This window comes from Aphanomyces astaci, assembly GCF_000520075.1.
Source record: "Aphanomyces astaci strain APO3 unplaced genomic scaffold supercont1.4, whole genome shotgun sequence".
Lineage (NCBI taxonomy): Eukaryota > Oomycota > Saprolegniomycetes > Saprolegniales > Verrucalvaceae > Aphanomyces > Aphanomyces astaci.
In genome coordinates, this window is record NW_009798267.1 from 595081 (window position 1) to 611305 (window position 16225).

At 52.4% G+C, this 16225-nt stretch overlaps 5 protein-coding genes across 5 annotated transcripts in view; 3 read left to right on the plus strand and 2 right to left on the minus strand.

Annotated features, from left to right (window-relative positions):
* Window positions 1-2732: 2732 nt before the first annotated feature.
* On the plus strand, window positions 2733-4402 carry H257_02346 (hypothetical protein). The gene has a single exon (XM_009825933.1). It carries the CDS (start codon window positions 2794-2796, stop codon window positions 4351-4353), a length of 1560 nt encoding a protein of 519 aa, XP_009824235.1. The 5' UTR covers window positions 2733-2793; the 3' UTR covers window positions 4354-4402.
* Window positions 4403-7065: 2663 nt separating this feature from the next.
* Window positions 7066-11410, plus strand: H257_02347 (hypothetical protein). The gene has a single exon (XM_009825934.1). It carries the CDS (start codon window positions 7134-7136, stop codon window positions 11337-11339), a length of 4206 nt encoding a protein of 1401 aa, XP_009824236.1. The 5' UTR covers window positions 7066-7133; the 3' UTR covers window positions 11340-11410.
* Window positions 11411-12559: 1149 nt separating this feature from the next.
* On the plus strand, window positions 12560-14137 carry H257_02348 (hypothetical protein). The gene has a single exon (XM_009825935.1). The coding sequence runs from the start codon at window positions 12618-12620 to the stop codon at window positions 14085-14087; it is 1470 nt and encodes a 489-aa protein (XP_009824237.1). The 5' UTR covers window positions 12560-12617; the 3' UTR covers window positions 14088-14137.
* A 154-nt stretch (window positions 14138-14291) lies between these two features.
* Window positions 14292-14817, minus strand: H257_02349 (hypothetical protein; the record flags this gene model as incomplete). Its single annotated transcript, XM_009825936.1, has 2 exons — window positions 14292-14747; window positions 14809-14817. 2 exons carry the CDS (start codon window positions 14815-14817, stop codon window positions 14292-14294), a joined length of 465 nt encoding a protein of 154 aa, XP_009824238.1.
* A 208-nt stretch (window positions 14818-15025) lies between these two features.
* The window catches only part of H257_02350 (hypothetical protein), a gene marked incomplete at its 5' end in the record, with an annotated part of 8150 nt that continues 6950 nt past the window's right edge, over window positions 15026-16225 (minus strand). Inside the window, one exon of the mRNA XM_009825937.1 lies at window positions 15026-16215. Within this exon, the coding sequence (XP_009824239.1) occupies window positions 15052-16215 (1164 nt within the window). The 3' untranslated portion in view covers window positions 15026-15051. The remainder of the gene's footprint in view (window positions 16216-16225) is intronic.

Genomic DNA, 16225 nt, shown 5'->3' on the forward strand with positions numbered 1-16225 from the left:
TGATATGTTGTGAGTTAAGGTGCTGTTTCATATAACGGTATGTCGTGCTTGTACTATCGTAGTCTGCATTTCTAGCATCGACTTTCTTCGCGTCCTCGTCCATTAGGGTGCTCCCTCCAACTTGAAAAGCTTCTGACTGATGGTGTGAAACATGAACGAGCGTGAACGACTCGTCTCCGCTTCTCAAGCCAAGTTGAGCAAGAACAACATCCGGTTACCGGATAATTCTATCCAATCAAAACTAATTTGTCTATGTTTGCAAGGCATAGACATGGACGAAAACTTTCCCCGACCAGGGCCAAAGGCCGAACTGCGCCTCGGTTTTCAGCGAATCAGGACAGGTCGTCATATTTTTATTCATCTCAAGTGAGAAGATTCCATTTTATTGCAGGTTATGGGATGATAGAGATTATCGTCATTGCAATTTCGACCTTGAATCAATGATTTGTGCGGGATATCAAGTCATGCGCCATAATTCAATAGGTTGCACGAGACGGGAATAACGATAGCATGGGACGGGGACAAAGATAGCATTTGAAGCGGTGGCGCAATGGTTTAGTGCGACGGCATCAAAGTGATAGAGGAAGGGGCCCGGGTTCATTTCCCCGGCAGTGTCGAACTTTTTCTCGAATAATTAAATTTCGATTTCCTCAAAACAATTGAATACTAAAAACAAGAACACCATTATATTAACACAATAATTTTATGGCTCAGACACAAATCATCCATTGGCTTGGGATTGCCTTCTCGAAGCTTTGGCGAATGGTGTCCGCACTCACCATGTCCCACGCCAATATCGCTCGCTTGATCATTGCCAAGCGCTTCATCGCCGCGCTTAGTGTGTCGAACTCGTCGCCATCATCGCCTTCGATGATATCCTCGGCAAGCCAGGCATCTCGAAGGTAACGCTTGAACGGCCCCATGACGCCAACATCTTACGGCTGGCCGACAGACGTTGCGTTGGCCGGTAGGGCAACCAAATGGGTACTGAGTTCCTCATTGACGATCTAGTACGACTCATCACTGAATAGGTTGTCGAGCAGGAGAACCGACGGCTCGACAAACATGGGCAACAGCAGCGAACGCAGGTACGTCTTCCAGACATCGTCGTCCATCCAAGTCTTGTTTTGCATAGCGTACACGTGCCCCGCCGGAAAAGTTGGGAACTCGTTCTTTTCAATGCGGCCGTCCGATGCTCCACAGATGACGAAGAGCATGGGGAGCTTGGTACCATCTCCCCGCGCTATGACAACGACTGTCATTCGCATGGAGTGCTTCTCTCCAGACGAAATCTTCGCGCCACCACCACGTACGCCCCAGATCTATCGCGGCGGCATGTCGTAGTAAAAGCCCGTCTCATTGACATTGAAGACGGCATCGTGGCCGTATTGTCATTACGAGCGGTGGAACGCTTCGGCGAACTCGTCTCGGACCTCGATGAGGGCCGCGTGGGACTGCTGGCCGCAACCGTCTTTGCGACGAGAGAAGCCGTGACGGTGATAGAAGCGTTGGAGCAGACGCAATATAGCTTGGTAGCCGGTGTCACGTGCTTTCCCGGCAAGATACGTGCGTAGCCAGTCAGTTTGAAAGCGCTTAATCCAAGTGATCATGTGCGCGGATGTGAGCGCTCGCTCGCGCACTCTCATTTCCTTTATGAACTCTAGCAGGCCAACCGGGTCGGGGAAGCTTTCGGGGCGACCGCCTTGGCTCAGCTTTATTCGCTTTTTGTTGACGTCGAAGGCGAGTATGTCGTCCTTTTGGTCGATCCACGACTGAATGGTGCGAGGTGGGATGCCAAGGAGTTTAGAGACGTTGTGTACGTTGGAGGTCTCTACGAGCTCGAGCATTTGTAGCCGTACAGCCATATCGTACCGGCGCTTTTGCGAAGGCGGAGCGTTGACAGGGTGGTCATTGATTTGCACATCAATGTGAGGTGGATTATTTTAAATAATTGCGCGCGGGAGAATATTATCATCATCCAATGAATTGACTGTATTCTGGGTAATGATTGTTATTGGATAAATAGAAAGTTGAAGTCCAAGAATCTTCGACTGGCGAACCATTCTGACTACCGGTAGTACAGTACGAAGTAGGTTATACTTCGAAGTATTTGCGTTTTTTTGCTACTTTGATTACTCATCACTCATGCTACAATGTTGCAATCGCCATATTTCTACTACGTACCGGTAGTAGCTTTCAGCCACAAGTAGTACGGGCACTGTATTTCTGTGAGGTTGCCGTGCACCGCTTGTAAGACAAGCCGTGAGAGAGATATTCGATGTCAAGGTCAAGTACTAAGTAGTACTTTCTTAGTTTGTTAATGTAGACGATCATAAATTATGACTAACTTCCATAAAAGTACCGAAATTTGAGCTGAGTGACTACCGGTACACCATGCGTTCCAGGTTGTTGCGTCTTGTCTAAAGTCCTCAGTCCCTAGTGTGTCTATTAGGTATGGTAAGAGCTAGTGCGATCAAACTGCGTGGTATGCTGCCAATTCATTTGAGGTTCGCTCCTTTGGTCACTTCCCGCACCCTCCTGGTCAACCGATACTTCGACCTAAAATCGCCGTTTTATACACCAGACTCGAAGGTTCTGAAAAAGTGCTTCGAAGTAATCAATTTGGCTACAAGCTGTTCTTGCTTTGGACCAATGGGAGCTAGCCATATCTCAACGCACCAATCAAAGTTGTTCGGTTGTAGTTTGCAACACCCGAAATGATAAGCCCCATCGCAGGATTTGGGCCAAGCCGACCCTTGCCAGTCACTTTTCTACTTCTGCCTGCGTTGACACATGATGGCATTGTTGGATCGGATATTTATCTTGTCAGTAGCAGTCGTCCTATTCGCCTTAGCCCCCGTGGCGACTGCCCAAGAACGAAATGGTGGCATCAACATGGGCCGCAACGATCGCATTGTCATTGTCGGAGGCGGGCCAGCAGGGGTGCACTACGCGACGCTTTTGGTGAAAAAGGGGTTTACCAACATCACAATCCTTGAGCAGTCCCACGAAGTCGGCGGCAAGTCCAAGACGGTGCTGGACCCCCAGGGCGGCTACCCCCATGAATTGGGCACTTGCTATGCCACCGCGTTGTACCAGCCCGTATTCGACCTGCTCAAGGAGTACGACCCCACCAACACGCTAATTCCATTCATCCCCACCGTCAAAGGACACACGTGGGTCAACCGCGACGCCAACCAGTCCGTCGTCGACTACAACAGGTACGCACTTCAATTGGCCGTCCAAGCTGTGGGTCCGTCGCCGTTGCCTAAGCTTATGGCGACTGTGGACGCTGCGTTTGCCAGCTACATCAGCCTCCACACGTCGATCTTGGGGGTGTATGACTACGGACTGCCGCCCCGGCCATCAAACTGGACGCGGTTGAATATGACCGGGTTTGAGTTTCTCAAACAAAACAAACTGCTCGTGCTGGAAGGGTTCTTTCGCTTTGTGTTCCAGCAGCAAGGCTACGGGTCGTTGGACGAGTCGCCAGCGTTTTACATGTTGTGGTGGGTGCATCCCGACACGATTCGGCAGAAGCAAGCCGCGGACAGCAAAGGCCAGCCATGGGTGTACGTGCTGTCCAAGGGGTACCAGTCCCTGTGGAAGGCCATGGTGGACAAGTACCCGAGTCAAATCGACGTTCGAGTCAACACCAAGGTGATTCAAATCACGCGAACCAACCCCATTGTCATCACCGTGCAGACCAACAACGTCGTGCCAGGCATCATCTGGGCCGACCATCTTGTGATGGCCACGGACTTGGGCTATATGGTCACGTTACCGTCGGACTTGAACTTGCGGGAGTTCCGCTTCAGCAAGAACCTGGCATCGTCGGCGTTTGTGGTCACCCTGTTTCAAAGTGATGCGAGTCCGATCGAAAGCGTGTCGCAGTGGTGGCCGAGCCGAGGCGTGGGGGCCGCCGAAGGCCAGCTGCAGCTCACGAGAAACTCGCGGCTTGCCCTCTTCAACCCCCTGCCCGCCCACCGCTTCCCCTCCGACCCCGTCGCGACCAACTGGGGTGTGAACGCCACGGGACGGCAATCTCGCGTGGCGTACCAATTCTTCAACCGACAAGTCCGGACCTCCGACTCAGCCGCCAGCAAGAAGCAGCTGCTCGCCGACTTGGCGGACGCCGCGTTCGACAACGCCACCATTCATACGCAAGTTGTGCACAGCTACTTCCCCAGGTGCAACCTCACGCAGCTGCAGCAAGGCGTGCCGTGGGCCGTGTGGGAAAACCAAGGGCGCATCAAAACCACGTGGATCGGGTCAAGTGTGAGCTTTGAAAGCGTGCTGGACGTGGTCGTGTACAACAACAACCTCATCAACCGCGTCAATATGACGAATTAATAACGTAAATACAGTACTTCAAACGAACAACGTTAAAACTCGTTGACTATACGGTACGTATATGTGTTGGACTTCGAAGTACAGTTAAACGAACAATTGTTTCTGGTTTGATCAAGCATTCATTGCTGCGTGTGTATCCTCCATCCATGCCCATTGTCTTGGAAGGTACATGTAACAAGATTGTAGTACTGTAGCCAGCGTTGGTTGTTTGAGTAGGTGTACCGAAGAAAGCAAACGTTGCACTCCTAAATTGTCCAATAAAATAAAATATTAAAAGATATGATAGGTTATAACTGTCACTTTATAAAAAAGCTTCAATTGATTATTAGCATAGAGTTTCAGAATTATTTCAAACTCGAAAGCTCTATTTCACTTGGTGTATATTTAGTGGCTAGATGTTCTCATTGCTCTGCACCCCATCGTTGGTGATGCCCGCCATGATGAAGTCCACGACTCCCGACATGACAAACCAGGTCTTCCTCGTGTCAAGTGTCGTGGTCTTCACTGTGGCGGGTGCGACATTAGGGGAGGAAAATCATCTTCATGAACTACTAGTATCCGATTTGTCAATTCCAAAACAACAACTACACTTGGGCCACTTCAAATTTTCAATTTGCTATCCTTTACAGCTTCAGCGTCAGCACCAAACGCAATCCGAAAAATATGCGAAATCGACACCAATATACGGTTACTAGCGCATGTACTGTATACAGTAAGTATCACAGTCCCATTCTTGATGCTGTGTGGCATATCGTGTAAGTTACTCCGAGTATCATACTACGAAGTACTACGTAGTAGTACAGTAGTATAAGGTTACGATGAAGAATGGGTCAGCCATTTCAACCACACTGTCTTGTGGTGTACTACGTAGTAATTGTGAGCCACGTCAAGGGAGGCTAATGCTATCCCAACGTGACGTTGGTTGTGAGTTTAGTTGTTTGTGGTCTATGCAGTGGGGGGGTTCAAGGTCGGTCTGGCTTGCCATGAATATTATTATCAGTGCTTTACGGAAAAAGATATTCATTACACTCAAGGTGATGACTTTCAACTTGGTATGCACGTTTTGATGTACAATGGTGCTTCACCTACTTCTTGGTTTTGGTTTTGTTGGCTGTCTTTTTAGACCCCTTGGGGGGTTGGAAGCGGATGAAGCGTTGGAACAAGATGCGGCGGTGTCCAGCCGGAGTGCTTTACGGAGAAACTCGGTCAGTGCACCTACCTCTGCATGTGTACAAAGTTGTATTTGAATTTTGTAAGCATAGTGATACTAAGTAGTAAATCATGCGAACAAATTTAAATACAATTCCATGCGTCAAGTTTGTTGGGTGCGTACACAGAACTATCTAATTGGCTAAAATAATTCTACTTTGAACCAGTCATTTACGTTGAGTTGTTACTTTCCGCATGTCCCATTTTCCAGACAAGTATTGTCCGGCGACAGTCGGTTTCAAGTGTGGGAGGGCAACAATGTGGATGACTTTCAAGATAAAGGAATGCAGTAGTGCATTTCAAGACGTGGGAGTTCATGGCTTCACGCTCAACTAACGTTACTACAGTATAACAGCGACTACTGCTTTTGATGGCTACAGTAACGTTACTGTAATGTGGTACTTCGACTTTTTGGATTTCGATTCGCTGGCGAACTTCGAAGTAACTAATGAAACGCAAGAACTTTGTTCCGCTAACATTATACCAGCATACCAGCATACCAGCAAAAGCAGAATAATGCACTTAGACTAACTACGTACTAGTAGTACGAAGAACTTACTCCCAACGTACTACGAAGTATATATACACGCCATGATTGTTTGTGCGTTTGGTCACTTTGATGGAATGATGACGGCGTGAGTCACCATACATCTGGCGCGATGGTAGGTTTACGATGAGCCAATCAGAGTTTCTATTGGCTTCAGAAAACTTTTGGATAATTGGCCAATCAAATACGGAGACCCTACCTCGCCAAAATAAAATAAATCACAATTGATTTATTTTATTTTTGGAGACCGAATTTCTCCGCAAAGCACTTCCGACAGGCTTGATCATGATGCCCTGTCCATGCATGAGGATCCATACAGTAGCCCATGGCACGTGGTGCACGATAAGGTTAGCTTGGAAAGCGCAATGAAATCGGGGAAACAAATGAAGTATCTGTACCGCCAGCCTTGGGAGTGGTGCGATGGCGTCACGAGTGACCATGAATTGCTCCAACGATTGACGACACCCAGGTGTTTACAATCGACCCATAGTTCCCATGTGAGAGTAAGTTTTGCATATTGCTTCAACCAATGGCCAGTTGTCGATAATCGCAACTGCATACTATATGTAAGCGATGGGCTTGTACATAACCCAGTGACGAGCCACTCTCCACCGACTTGAAGTTGATCTACCGGTACAGTACTGCGCTAGAAGCAATCCCCACAAAAGGCCCCTCTCGCACCAGTACGACCACTACTGGTATCCTCTCGCACCAGCACGACCACTGGTCATCAAGTATCTCGACATGCCAGGTCGCCCCACTTCGAAGCGATTCGTTTGGCTGATCCGACGTCGGTCATCACACCAAAGCAGAAGAACGTGGTCTTACTGCCACCCTCTCACCCGCCGACGTTGTTCTCACGCAAGCATGCCCTAAGTGGATCGTTCTCAATGTCCTAAACTAGCCTAAAACAACAGTGGAGATTCGGCTTTTGGGTACAATTCGGCCATTTCGCCCCAACAGGCGTGGCCATGGAAACCACATCAGATGGTGGTCATGTGGGAGTGCGCACTGGATATCGGTGATGATACTGTCCGAGACAAGTCGGCGACCTCATTACGCAACTTCTCCACCGGCACCATCTTGGTCAGGAAGTATGCCGACATCATCGCGCCAAGATGGGCTCGACACTGAGCACTTGAACCAGTCAAGTGGCGTCGGGTGGACGTACCAAGAGGCGCTATCCCCGACCCCGTCGCTCGATGCCGAGGATGACATCTTCCTCAAGAGCGGCATCACGCCGGAAATGATCCTCCAAAGCCAGCGCAACGATGTATCGATGCAACATATCTACTCGACGGTGTTCACAAAGGAAAACATCCAAAAGCTTGGATTCCGCAACCTCATCAAGCAGATTCGATCCAAACTTGGCAAGACGACCCAAGTACCCACGTGTGAGATCCGCGTCAAGAACGTCGACTACACGGCACCCAACTCGATCTCGGACTCGCAGATCGAAACGCTAGCCTCTGCCTTCCGCCTCCCTTCTTGGGTTGGCTCGCAAAAGCAAGACACTAAGTACATCCTCAAGAACGTGAACGCGATCTTCAAGCCAGGCACCATGACCCTGGTCCTGGGTCCACCCGGGTGCGGCAAGACCACCCTGCTCAAGCACTTAGCTGGTATTTTGCACGTCAAGGGTAACGAACAAGTCAGCGGATCCGTCACGTACAACGGATGCAAGCCCAGCCAGATCGACCTGAGCTCTCTAGCTGCGTACGTCCAGCAAAGCGACAACCACTACCCCACGCTCACGGTCAAGGAAACGTTCGAGTTCTCCCACAAGTGCCTCGTGGGGACAGTGGACCCGAACGACCCGCTCGCGGTGAACGAGCAGCACATGGTGGACATCCTCATCTCGGTGTTTGGGCTGTCCGAGTGCGCCGACACGATCATCGGGGACGACATGATCCGAGGGGTGAGTGGAGGCCAGAAGCGCCGCGTGACCGTGGGGGAGATGATGACTGGTCGAGCCACGACGCTGCTCCTGGACGAGTTCTCCAATGGCCTGGACGCGTCCACGACGTACGACATCGCCAAGGCCGTGCGGACGATGGCCGAAGTGCTCGAGAAGACGGTGGTCATGACGATGCTGCAGCCCCCTCCCGAAGTGTACGACCTCTTTGACAACATCCTCGTTTTGGACAAGGGCGAGGTCGTGTACAACGGACCCCGCACGACCCTCCCGTCGTACTTTCGGTCCATCGGGTACGAGTGCCCGCCTCGTAAAGACGTGGCCGACTTTCTCCAGGAAGTCACGACCCACTTGGGGCCTCGGTACGCCACTTCTTGCGACCGCCTCATCAAAAACAAGCGCCCCGCCACATCGTCCGAGTTTGCCGCCCGATTCCGCGAGAGCTCCGTGTTCCAAAACTTGATGGCCGAGGTGTCACAGACCGATAAGCACTCGTGGAACTTTGCCACGGCCACGATGAGCTCCAAAGTCGCGCTCGGGTACACCGACTGCCTCAAGGTAGTGTTTGGCCGCACACTCAAGGCGTCGCTGCGGGACGGCCGGTTCAACCGGTCCCGCATGATCCAAGCGTTGGTGCTGGGCACCGTTGTCGGCACCGTCTTCTTGGATATCGGGCGCAATGAAATTGTCGAAAACGAAAAGAACTTTGTGCCCATCAAGGTGGGGCTGCTGTACTTGGCAACGATGTTTCAAGCATTGGCCACCCTCTCGGCCATCGAATCGATCATCGCCCGCCGCTCCGTGCTCTACAAACAGTCGGCGTTTCACTTCTTTCACGTGTCTACGTACGCCATCTCCGAGGCGATTCTTGAGCTGCTGTGGACGATCCCCCAAGTGCTGCTCTTCAGCACGCCCTTGTACTTTGCGGTCGGGCTTGCCAACTCAGCCAGTGGATTCGTCACGTTTGCCGGGCTGTTGTACCTGTCATCGACCATCTACTCGCAGCTGTTCAAACTCATCACGGCCGTCTCCCCCAACGCCGTCCTCGCCAAGGTGTATGCGATGCTCGTGTTGTTTCTGCACATTGTCTTTTCAGGGTACATCCTCCCCGAGTCCAAGATCCCCACGGGGTGGATCTGGCTCTACTGGTCCAACCCCATGAGCTGGATCCTCCGAGGGCTGTGCCAAAACGAGTTTTTGTCGCCCACTCCCGTCTACGAGGTCAAGGTCCCTGCCCAGCTCGGCAACGGCACCCAGGGCAAGTTCCGACTCGGGGATATTTCCCTAGACTTGTTTGGGATGTCGACAAACCCAGATTTCACCCCCGGCGCCGTGGGGGTCCTCGTCGGCATCTACCTTGTCCTACTCGGGCTCACCACCCTCGCCTACACCCACGTCCGGATCCGGAGCCGGTTCTCCACCACGTCGGCGGACGCCAAGGCCACGGACGCCGTGCCGCCGGATGCGGTTGCGGTCGTATTCAAGTCGAGTCGGGGCGGCGGCGTCAACAGCCTCCCGTTTGAGCCAGTAACTCTGAGCTTCCGCGACTTGTACTATACGATCGAACTGGGCAAAGGCAAGGACAAAACCACAAGGCAGTTGCTCAAGGGCATCCACGGGTGCTTCCAGCCTGGATCGCTCACGGCGTTGATGGGGTCTACTGGGGCGGGGAAGACCACACTCATGGACGTGATTGCCGGCCGCAAAACTGCGGGGGTGATCGAAGGCGACATGTTTGTCAACGGGCATGCCCTCGAACGACATTCGTTCAACAGCGTGTCTGGCTACTGCGAGCAAAACGATTTGCACGAAGAAACTGCGACCATCCGAGAAGCATTCCACTTCAGCGCCGCCCTTCGCCTGCCCAGCAACACGACTCAAGACCAGCGCCAGTCATTTGTGGACGACATTCTGGACGTGCTGGAGCTGACTCCGAGGGCCAACGCCCAGTACTTGACACTTAGCCAGGGCGAACGCAAGCGCGTGACCATTGGCGTGGAGCTGCTGTCGAACCCGAGCATTTTGTTTCTGGACGAACCCACGACAGGGCTCGACTCCCGCGCTGCGACCATCGTCATGGAGTGCATCAAGCGCATTGCCGAGTCGGGACGGACGGTCGTGTGTACGATCCACCAGCCGTCGACAGTGTTGTTCGAGTTGTTCGACAAGCTGCTCCTGCTTAAGTCGGGCGGCGAGCTCGTCTACTTTGGGGACCTCGGCTCCAAGAGCATCCACCTGCTCGAGTACTTTGCCAATTTTGGCGGTTTGGAACCCATGGCGTCTACGGAAAACCCTGCCACGTACATGCTCAACTGCATCGGAGCGGGCACTGGCGACGCCAAGATCGACGTGGACTTTGCCGCTTCGTACATTCAGAGCAATTTGGGGCAAGCGAACGACGCGCTCGTGTCTCGATACGCCGAACCGACGACCGGTTCAAAGCTCTCGTCCAATCACATGTCGAGGTTGTCGTTTGGGGCCCAATTCAGCTTGTTATTTGGTCGCCAGTGGACCACATACTGGCGCAGTCCGAGTTATAACATTTCACGGGCGGTGCTGATGGTGTTTATGCCGTTGATTTACGTGTCATGCTTCTACGACATGGAAGTGAAAACCAACATGGACGTGCTCAATCAGATGGCGCTTGTGTTTATGGCGGTGTCGATGATCTGCATTGCTACCATGTCGACGGCAATCCCGTTCGTGGCGCGCAGTCGCAACGTGTTTTACCGGGAGAAGCTGTCGGCCATGTACTCGCCCGCCGCGCACTCGCTATCGCTGGCGGCCGTGGAGCTGATCTACACGATCGTGCTGTCGTCCATGTTCTTCCACGGGTTCTACTGGCTCTGCGGGCTCAATACCGACACGGAGGCGTGGGGGGTGTTCTGGGTTGGCCTAGCGTCTAGCTTGGTGCTGTGGTCTTACTTTGGCCACTTTCTCGTGTACTCACTGCCGACGATGCAGATAGCGGTGTTGCTGGCCGGGGGCCTCGCCTCGTTGCTGTTTGTGTTTTCGGGGTTTATGATTGACGGCGAGAACCTTGCCAAGGGGTGGCAGTGGCTGTACTGGATCAGTCCGTTGCACTACACGCTCGAGACCGTCATCATGTCGCAGTTCAAGAGCCAATTCGGACTCGTCGCCGACTTGGTCGTGGGCAAGCATGTGCCCATCAACCAGTACGTCGAAGGGTACTTTCACGGCGCGTTCTCATATGACAACATCAACCGCAGCCTCGGCCTCCTCTGGGTCATCAACGCCGTGCTGCAGGTGCTCATTCTGCTCTGCATGGCCAAGGTGAACCACATGAAGCGGTAACAACATGTGGGGACTACACGATCATACCTTCTATTAATATACTACTCGTAATATTATACCGTATATGCATATGTCGTTGTTTTTGCGTGTCAATGAAACAATACTCTGTTCCTGTACCAAATATTGCAACTGGAGTACTAGTACTACTACTAACGGGTACGTCATACTTCAAAGTGCAACTGCAATGTGGGGACGGTTTTAGCAAAATGCCACCTGTATGTAGGCTTGCGGATGTTGTTTAGCCAAGTAATACAATCTGCCACAACCACACGACACTTGTACGCCTTGTCCAGGTCGAACACAAATGATATATATTGGGCTCACCAACGACACCACACACAGCACTGTCAACGAATTCGTTATGACCATCCTCAGCGTCGACGATGTACCCTTCGAGCCGTTCTATATGGGTCGCCTAGTACCATAATAACGTAAAAGTCCAATTTAAGGTACTTGGTCCAATTTAAGGTGCACGCGAATTAGCCAATCAATTCCTACAAAGGAAGTTTTTAACCTAACCGCCCAAAAAATATGCAAATGGATATACAAAGACTAAGCTCAAAATGGTGCACCTTAAATTGGACCGCTTGTTTTAAGCTTTTGAGGACAAAGTGGAGTTAATGATAATGAATTATAACAGGAATCAAGTCACATTCATAACTCCCGAATAGGCCTGGATTTTGGCTTCATGTAACATATTGTAGAATTATAATCTGATACCTACAAGTCGAGTTACATTCCTTCCACGGCAGCGTCTCGGAAAAAGTGTGCTTAAATTGGACTTTTACGTTGTATGGATTTCAATGTGACTGACTCTGCTAACTTACGGTCGAAATTGGAGGACATTTCACTGTAGGAAAGTGCATCACACGACCATGAGATGAGACAAAACGATGGTCATAAAGCAACTAGTTACCACTTTTTGACAAACTTGGAAGCCATCGACCTTGTATCGTGGGGTTGTTATTAGATTTATGGTATTACTACAGTAGTTATTACGTGGCATTGTCCGGGCGAGGCTGGAAGTGCACTGTGATTGGTCAGTCGGATCTAGTTCCAACGATTGGTTTCGCCGTCGAGCCAATCGTTTCACGGAATTGACTGGTGCTGGGAGATATCCATGGCAGACGGCACTTCATTTAATTCGACGAAACTGAATCGACTACTTCGAAGTATTTAAATGCATACAACACGCAAGTGTCATTTCGATATTATTAAAGCCATCATCTATTAAGAATTACACAGGTGACATGACAGCATATCCAAAAACTCGCCATCATGCCGATTGTAGCCAAATCCACGGCGGCGTTGATGCCCAAACGCAAGCGCAGCGACTCCAACGTCGAAGACAAGCCCCAGAAAGTCGCCCACAAGGGCACGTCCGGCGCCCAATGGCGTGCGAGCCACACCATCGAGGTGATCGGCTCCAACGGCGGCTACGCGTGCCCCGACCCGATCCTTGCCTTCAAGGACACGCCGTTCTCCCCGGCGATCATCAAGTGCTTGGAGGCGGCTGGGTACACTGCGCCGACTCCGACGCAGTCCCAGAGCTGGCCCATTGCATTGGCCAAGCAGGACATGATTTCTGTGGCCAAGACTGGCTCGGGCAAGACGGTCGGGTTCCTCTTGCCCAGTTTCCACCACATCATGCAGCAAAAGACGTCTTGCCGCGACCCGCGCATCCTCGTGCTGGCGCCGACGCGCGAACTCGCGACCCAGATCGAAGTCGAGGCCAAGAAATTCAGCCGCGTGCAGCCGGCGTTGCGCACGGCGTGCGTGTTTGGCGGCGCGCCCAAGTACAACCAGCTCAATTCGTTGGCGGCGGGGGTCGACTGCTTGGTGGCGACGCCCGGTCGCTTGAACGACTTCATCCAAATGCGCAAGATCGACTTGTCGAAAGTGTCCATTCTCGTGCTGGACGAAGCCGACCGCATGCTGGACATGGGGTTTGAGCCGCAAATTCGCACGATCATTGATCAGATCCCAACAAACCGCCAGACGCTGCTGTTCAGTGCCACGTGGCCGAAAAGCATTCAAAAAATGGCCCGCGAGTTCCTGCGAAACCCCGTACAAGTCAACATGGGCGACATCAACGTCCTCCAGGCCAACAAGGACATCCAGCAGATCATCGACATTTGCCGCGAAGACGAGAAGCGCGACAAGCTAGTTACGCTCATGAACCAGATTGTAACCATGACCGACTCGGCCAACACGGACGTGACGCTCCATGTCAAGACAATCGTGTTCTTCCGCACCAAGCGCACCTGCGAACGCCTCGGTCAAGAGTTCTGGGACGCCGGGTACGCCGTCGGGTGTCTGCATGGCGACAAGGAGCAGCACGAGCGAACGCTGACCATGAACCAGTTCAAGGCCGGCACGGTGAAGCTGCTCTTTGCCACCGATGTGGCCGCGCGCGGGTTGGATGTGAAGGATGTGGGTGTGGTCATCAACTACGACATGCCTGGCGGCACCAACGGCATCGAAGACTATGTCCACCGCATCGGCCGGACGGGGCGCGCCGGCGCCAAGGGCATGTCGTTCTCGTTCTTTACGTCCACCGACCAACCATGTGCCAAGAAGTTGGTGGAAATTCTGTCGACGGCGCACCAAGACGTGCCGTCGCAGCTGGCGGACATGGCGGCGCGCAAGGGCAGCAAGGGCGGAGGAAACCAGGGCGGGCGTTTCCGCGGCGGCGGCGGCGGACGCGGCGGTGGCGGACGCGGCGGTGGCAACCGCAAGAAGTGGTAGATACATCTATATTATTCTAATTATAAACATGAGCGTACGTACATCCGTTGTTTCACTGGATTTTGAGATACACAAAACGACCGACGTGCTGTTTCGACAGTGCATAAGCAGCATCTTGTTAGTTTTAGGGTGTCTAGCTTCGGTGGCCGTTGTATTTTACTTGGTAGAAACGTCGTCACATATATCAACCAAGGCGACCCTTTACTATATTGTCCATTTACCCAAACAATTGAACTTCGCCTTGTCCAAAACAAGGATGTTGTCAAAGAGGTCGTACACTTCGGGAGGGGGCTGCAGCATCATCATGTCGTCCCCGATGATCGTGTCGGCGCACTCGGACAGCCCAAACACCGAGATGAGGATGTCCACCATGTGCTGCTCGTTCACCGCGAGCGGGTCGTTCGGGTCCACCGTCCCCACGAGGCACTTGTGCGAGAACTCGAACGTTTCCTTAACCGTGAGCGTGGGGAAGTGGTTGTCGCTTTGCTGGACGTACGCAGCTAGAGAGCTCAGGTCGATCTGGCTGGGCTTGCATCCGTTGTACGTGACGGATCCGCTGACTTGTTCGTTACCCTTGACGTGCAAAATACCAGCCAAGTGCTTGAGCAGGGTGGTCTTGCCGCACCCGGGCGGACCTAGGACCAGGGTCACTGTACCCGGCTTGAATATCGACGTACAGTATATAAAGAACCTCAGGAGCCACGCTGCGATGCAGACTTACATGCGACATATTGAACTATTTGACGAATGTATTTAAGGAAGCAGTAGAGGCTTGGCACAGAGGTCCCACCTATACACTTGTCCTTGCCAAACCGACAGATTGCGAGATTGAACTTGGTACTTTACAGCAGTGTGCAAAACACCCCCAGCCCAAAATGACTTTACGATTGATTGGGTCGAGGCAACACCAGCCCCAGCCCCACCACACAACAAACCGAATCATTCCCATGATTTCTTATTCAAGTTAGCGGGTGGTGTGGTTGATGGCAGTCATGCAATGCAGGAGGAGGAGCTGCACCACACCAATGACCACCCAGAGCAGGACCATGTTGCGCCCAATCATGTCGGGTGAAAACGTGTGGTTAAAGAACCCCTCGACAAAGTCGCGAATGGCCACGTTTGTCTTTGTCAAAACGTCGACGACGGGGGCAGTTTGGTCGTGGTATTGGGCCATGACGATCCCTTCCAGCATGTAGTGCACCGGGCTGATCCAGTACACCCACCGCCACACCACCGCCAGTGTCTCGACGTCGATCATGAACCCCGAAAAAATGAACGACAAGGACGCGAGGCCGCCGCCCAAGAGCTCGGCCATCTGGGGCGTCGGCAGCCAAAACACGAGCAGCTGGCCAATGTACGACCACAGCAGCACACTGCTGGTCATGAACGCCCAGAACCACAACCACGCCCTGGTGTAGTGACCGTCGAGGCCACACAGCCAGTAAAATGAGTGGACGAAGACAGACGACAGCACGACGCTGTAGCCGAGTTCGACCACCGCCAGCGACAAGGAGTGGGCTGCGGGGGCGTACATGTTAGACTGACTTTCGCGGTAAAACACATTGCGGCCTTGCGACACGAACGGAAGGGACGTAGTCATCATAGAAATGCACAAAAACGATGTGGCCACAAAGATGAACGTGAGCTGACTCAGCACGTCCATGCTGGTGGTTAGCTCCATCCCGTGAAAGACCGAGCCAAAGATCAGCGGCACCACGACCATCAGCACCAACCGAGACGTGTTGTACGACGGACTTCGCCAATACGTGGCGCTTTGACGTTGCAGCAACGTAACGAATTGCGTCCCAAACGAATGCGCATTCTTTCTCAAAGGTACAAGCTCTTGGCCTTGCTCCACCAATTGCTGGTTGCGAACGGCAAGGTCGCTCTGACTATACATAGCGGCAAAGTCGACGTCGATCTTTGCCTTGCCAGTTCCGGCCCCGATGCAGTTGAGCATGTACGTGGCGGGGTTCTCCTGCGGTTCCATTGGAGGCAGCCCTTGAAACTGACTAAAGTACTCCAACAACACGGAGGATTGAGGCCCGAGGTCCCCAAAGTAGACGAGCTCGCCACCCGTCTTAAGCAGGAGCAGCTTGTCGAACAACTCGAACAACACTGTCGACGGCTGGTGGATC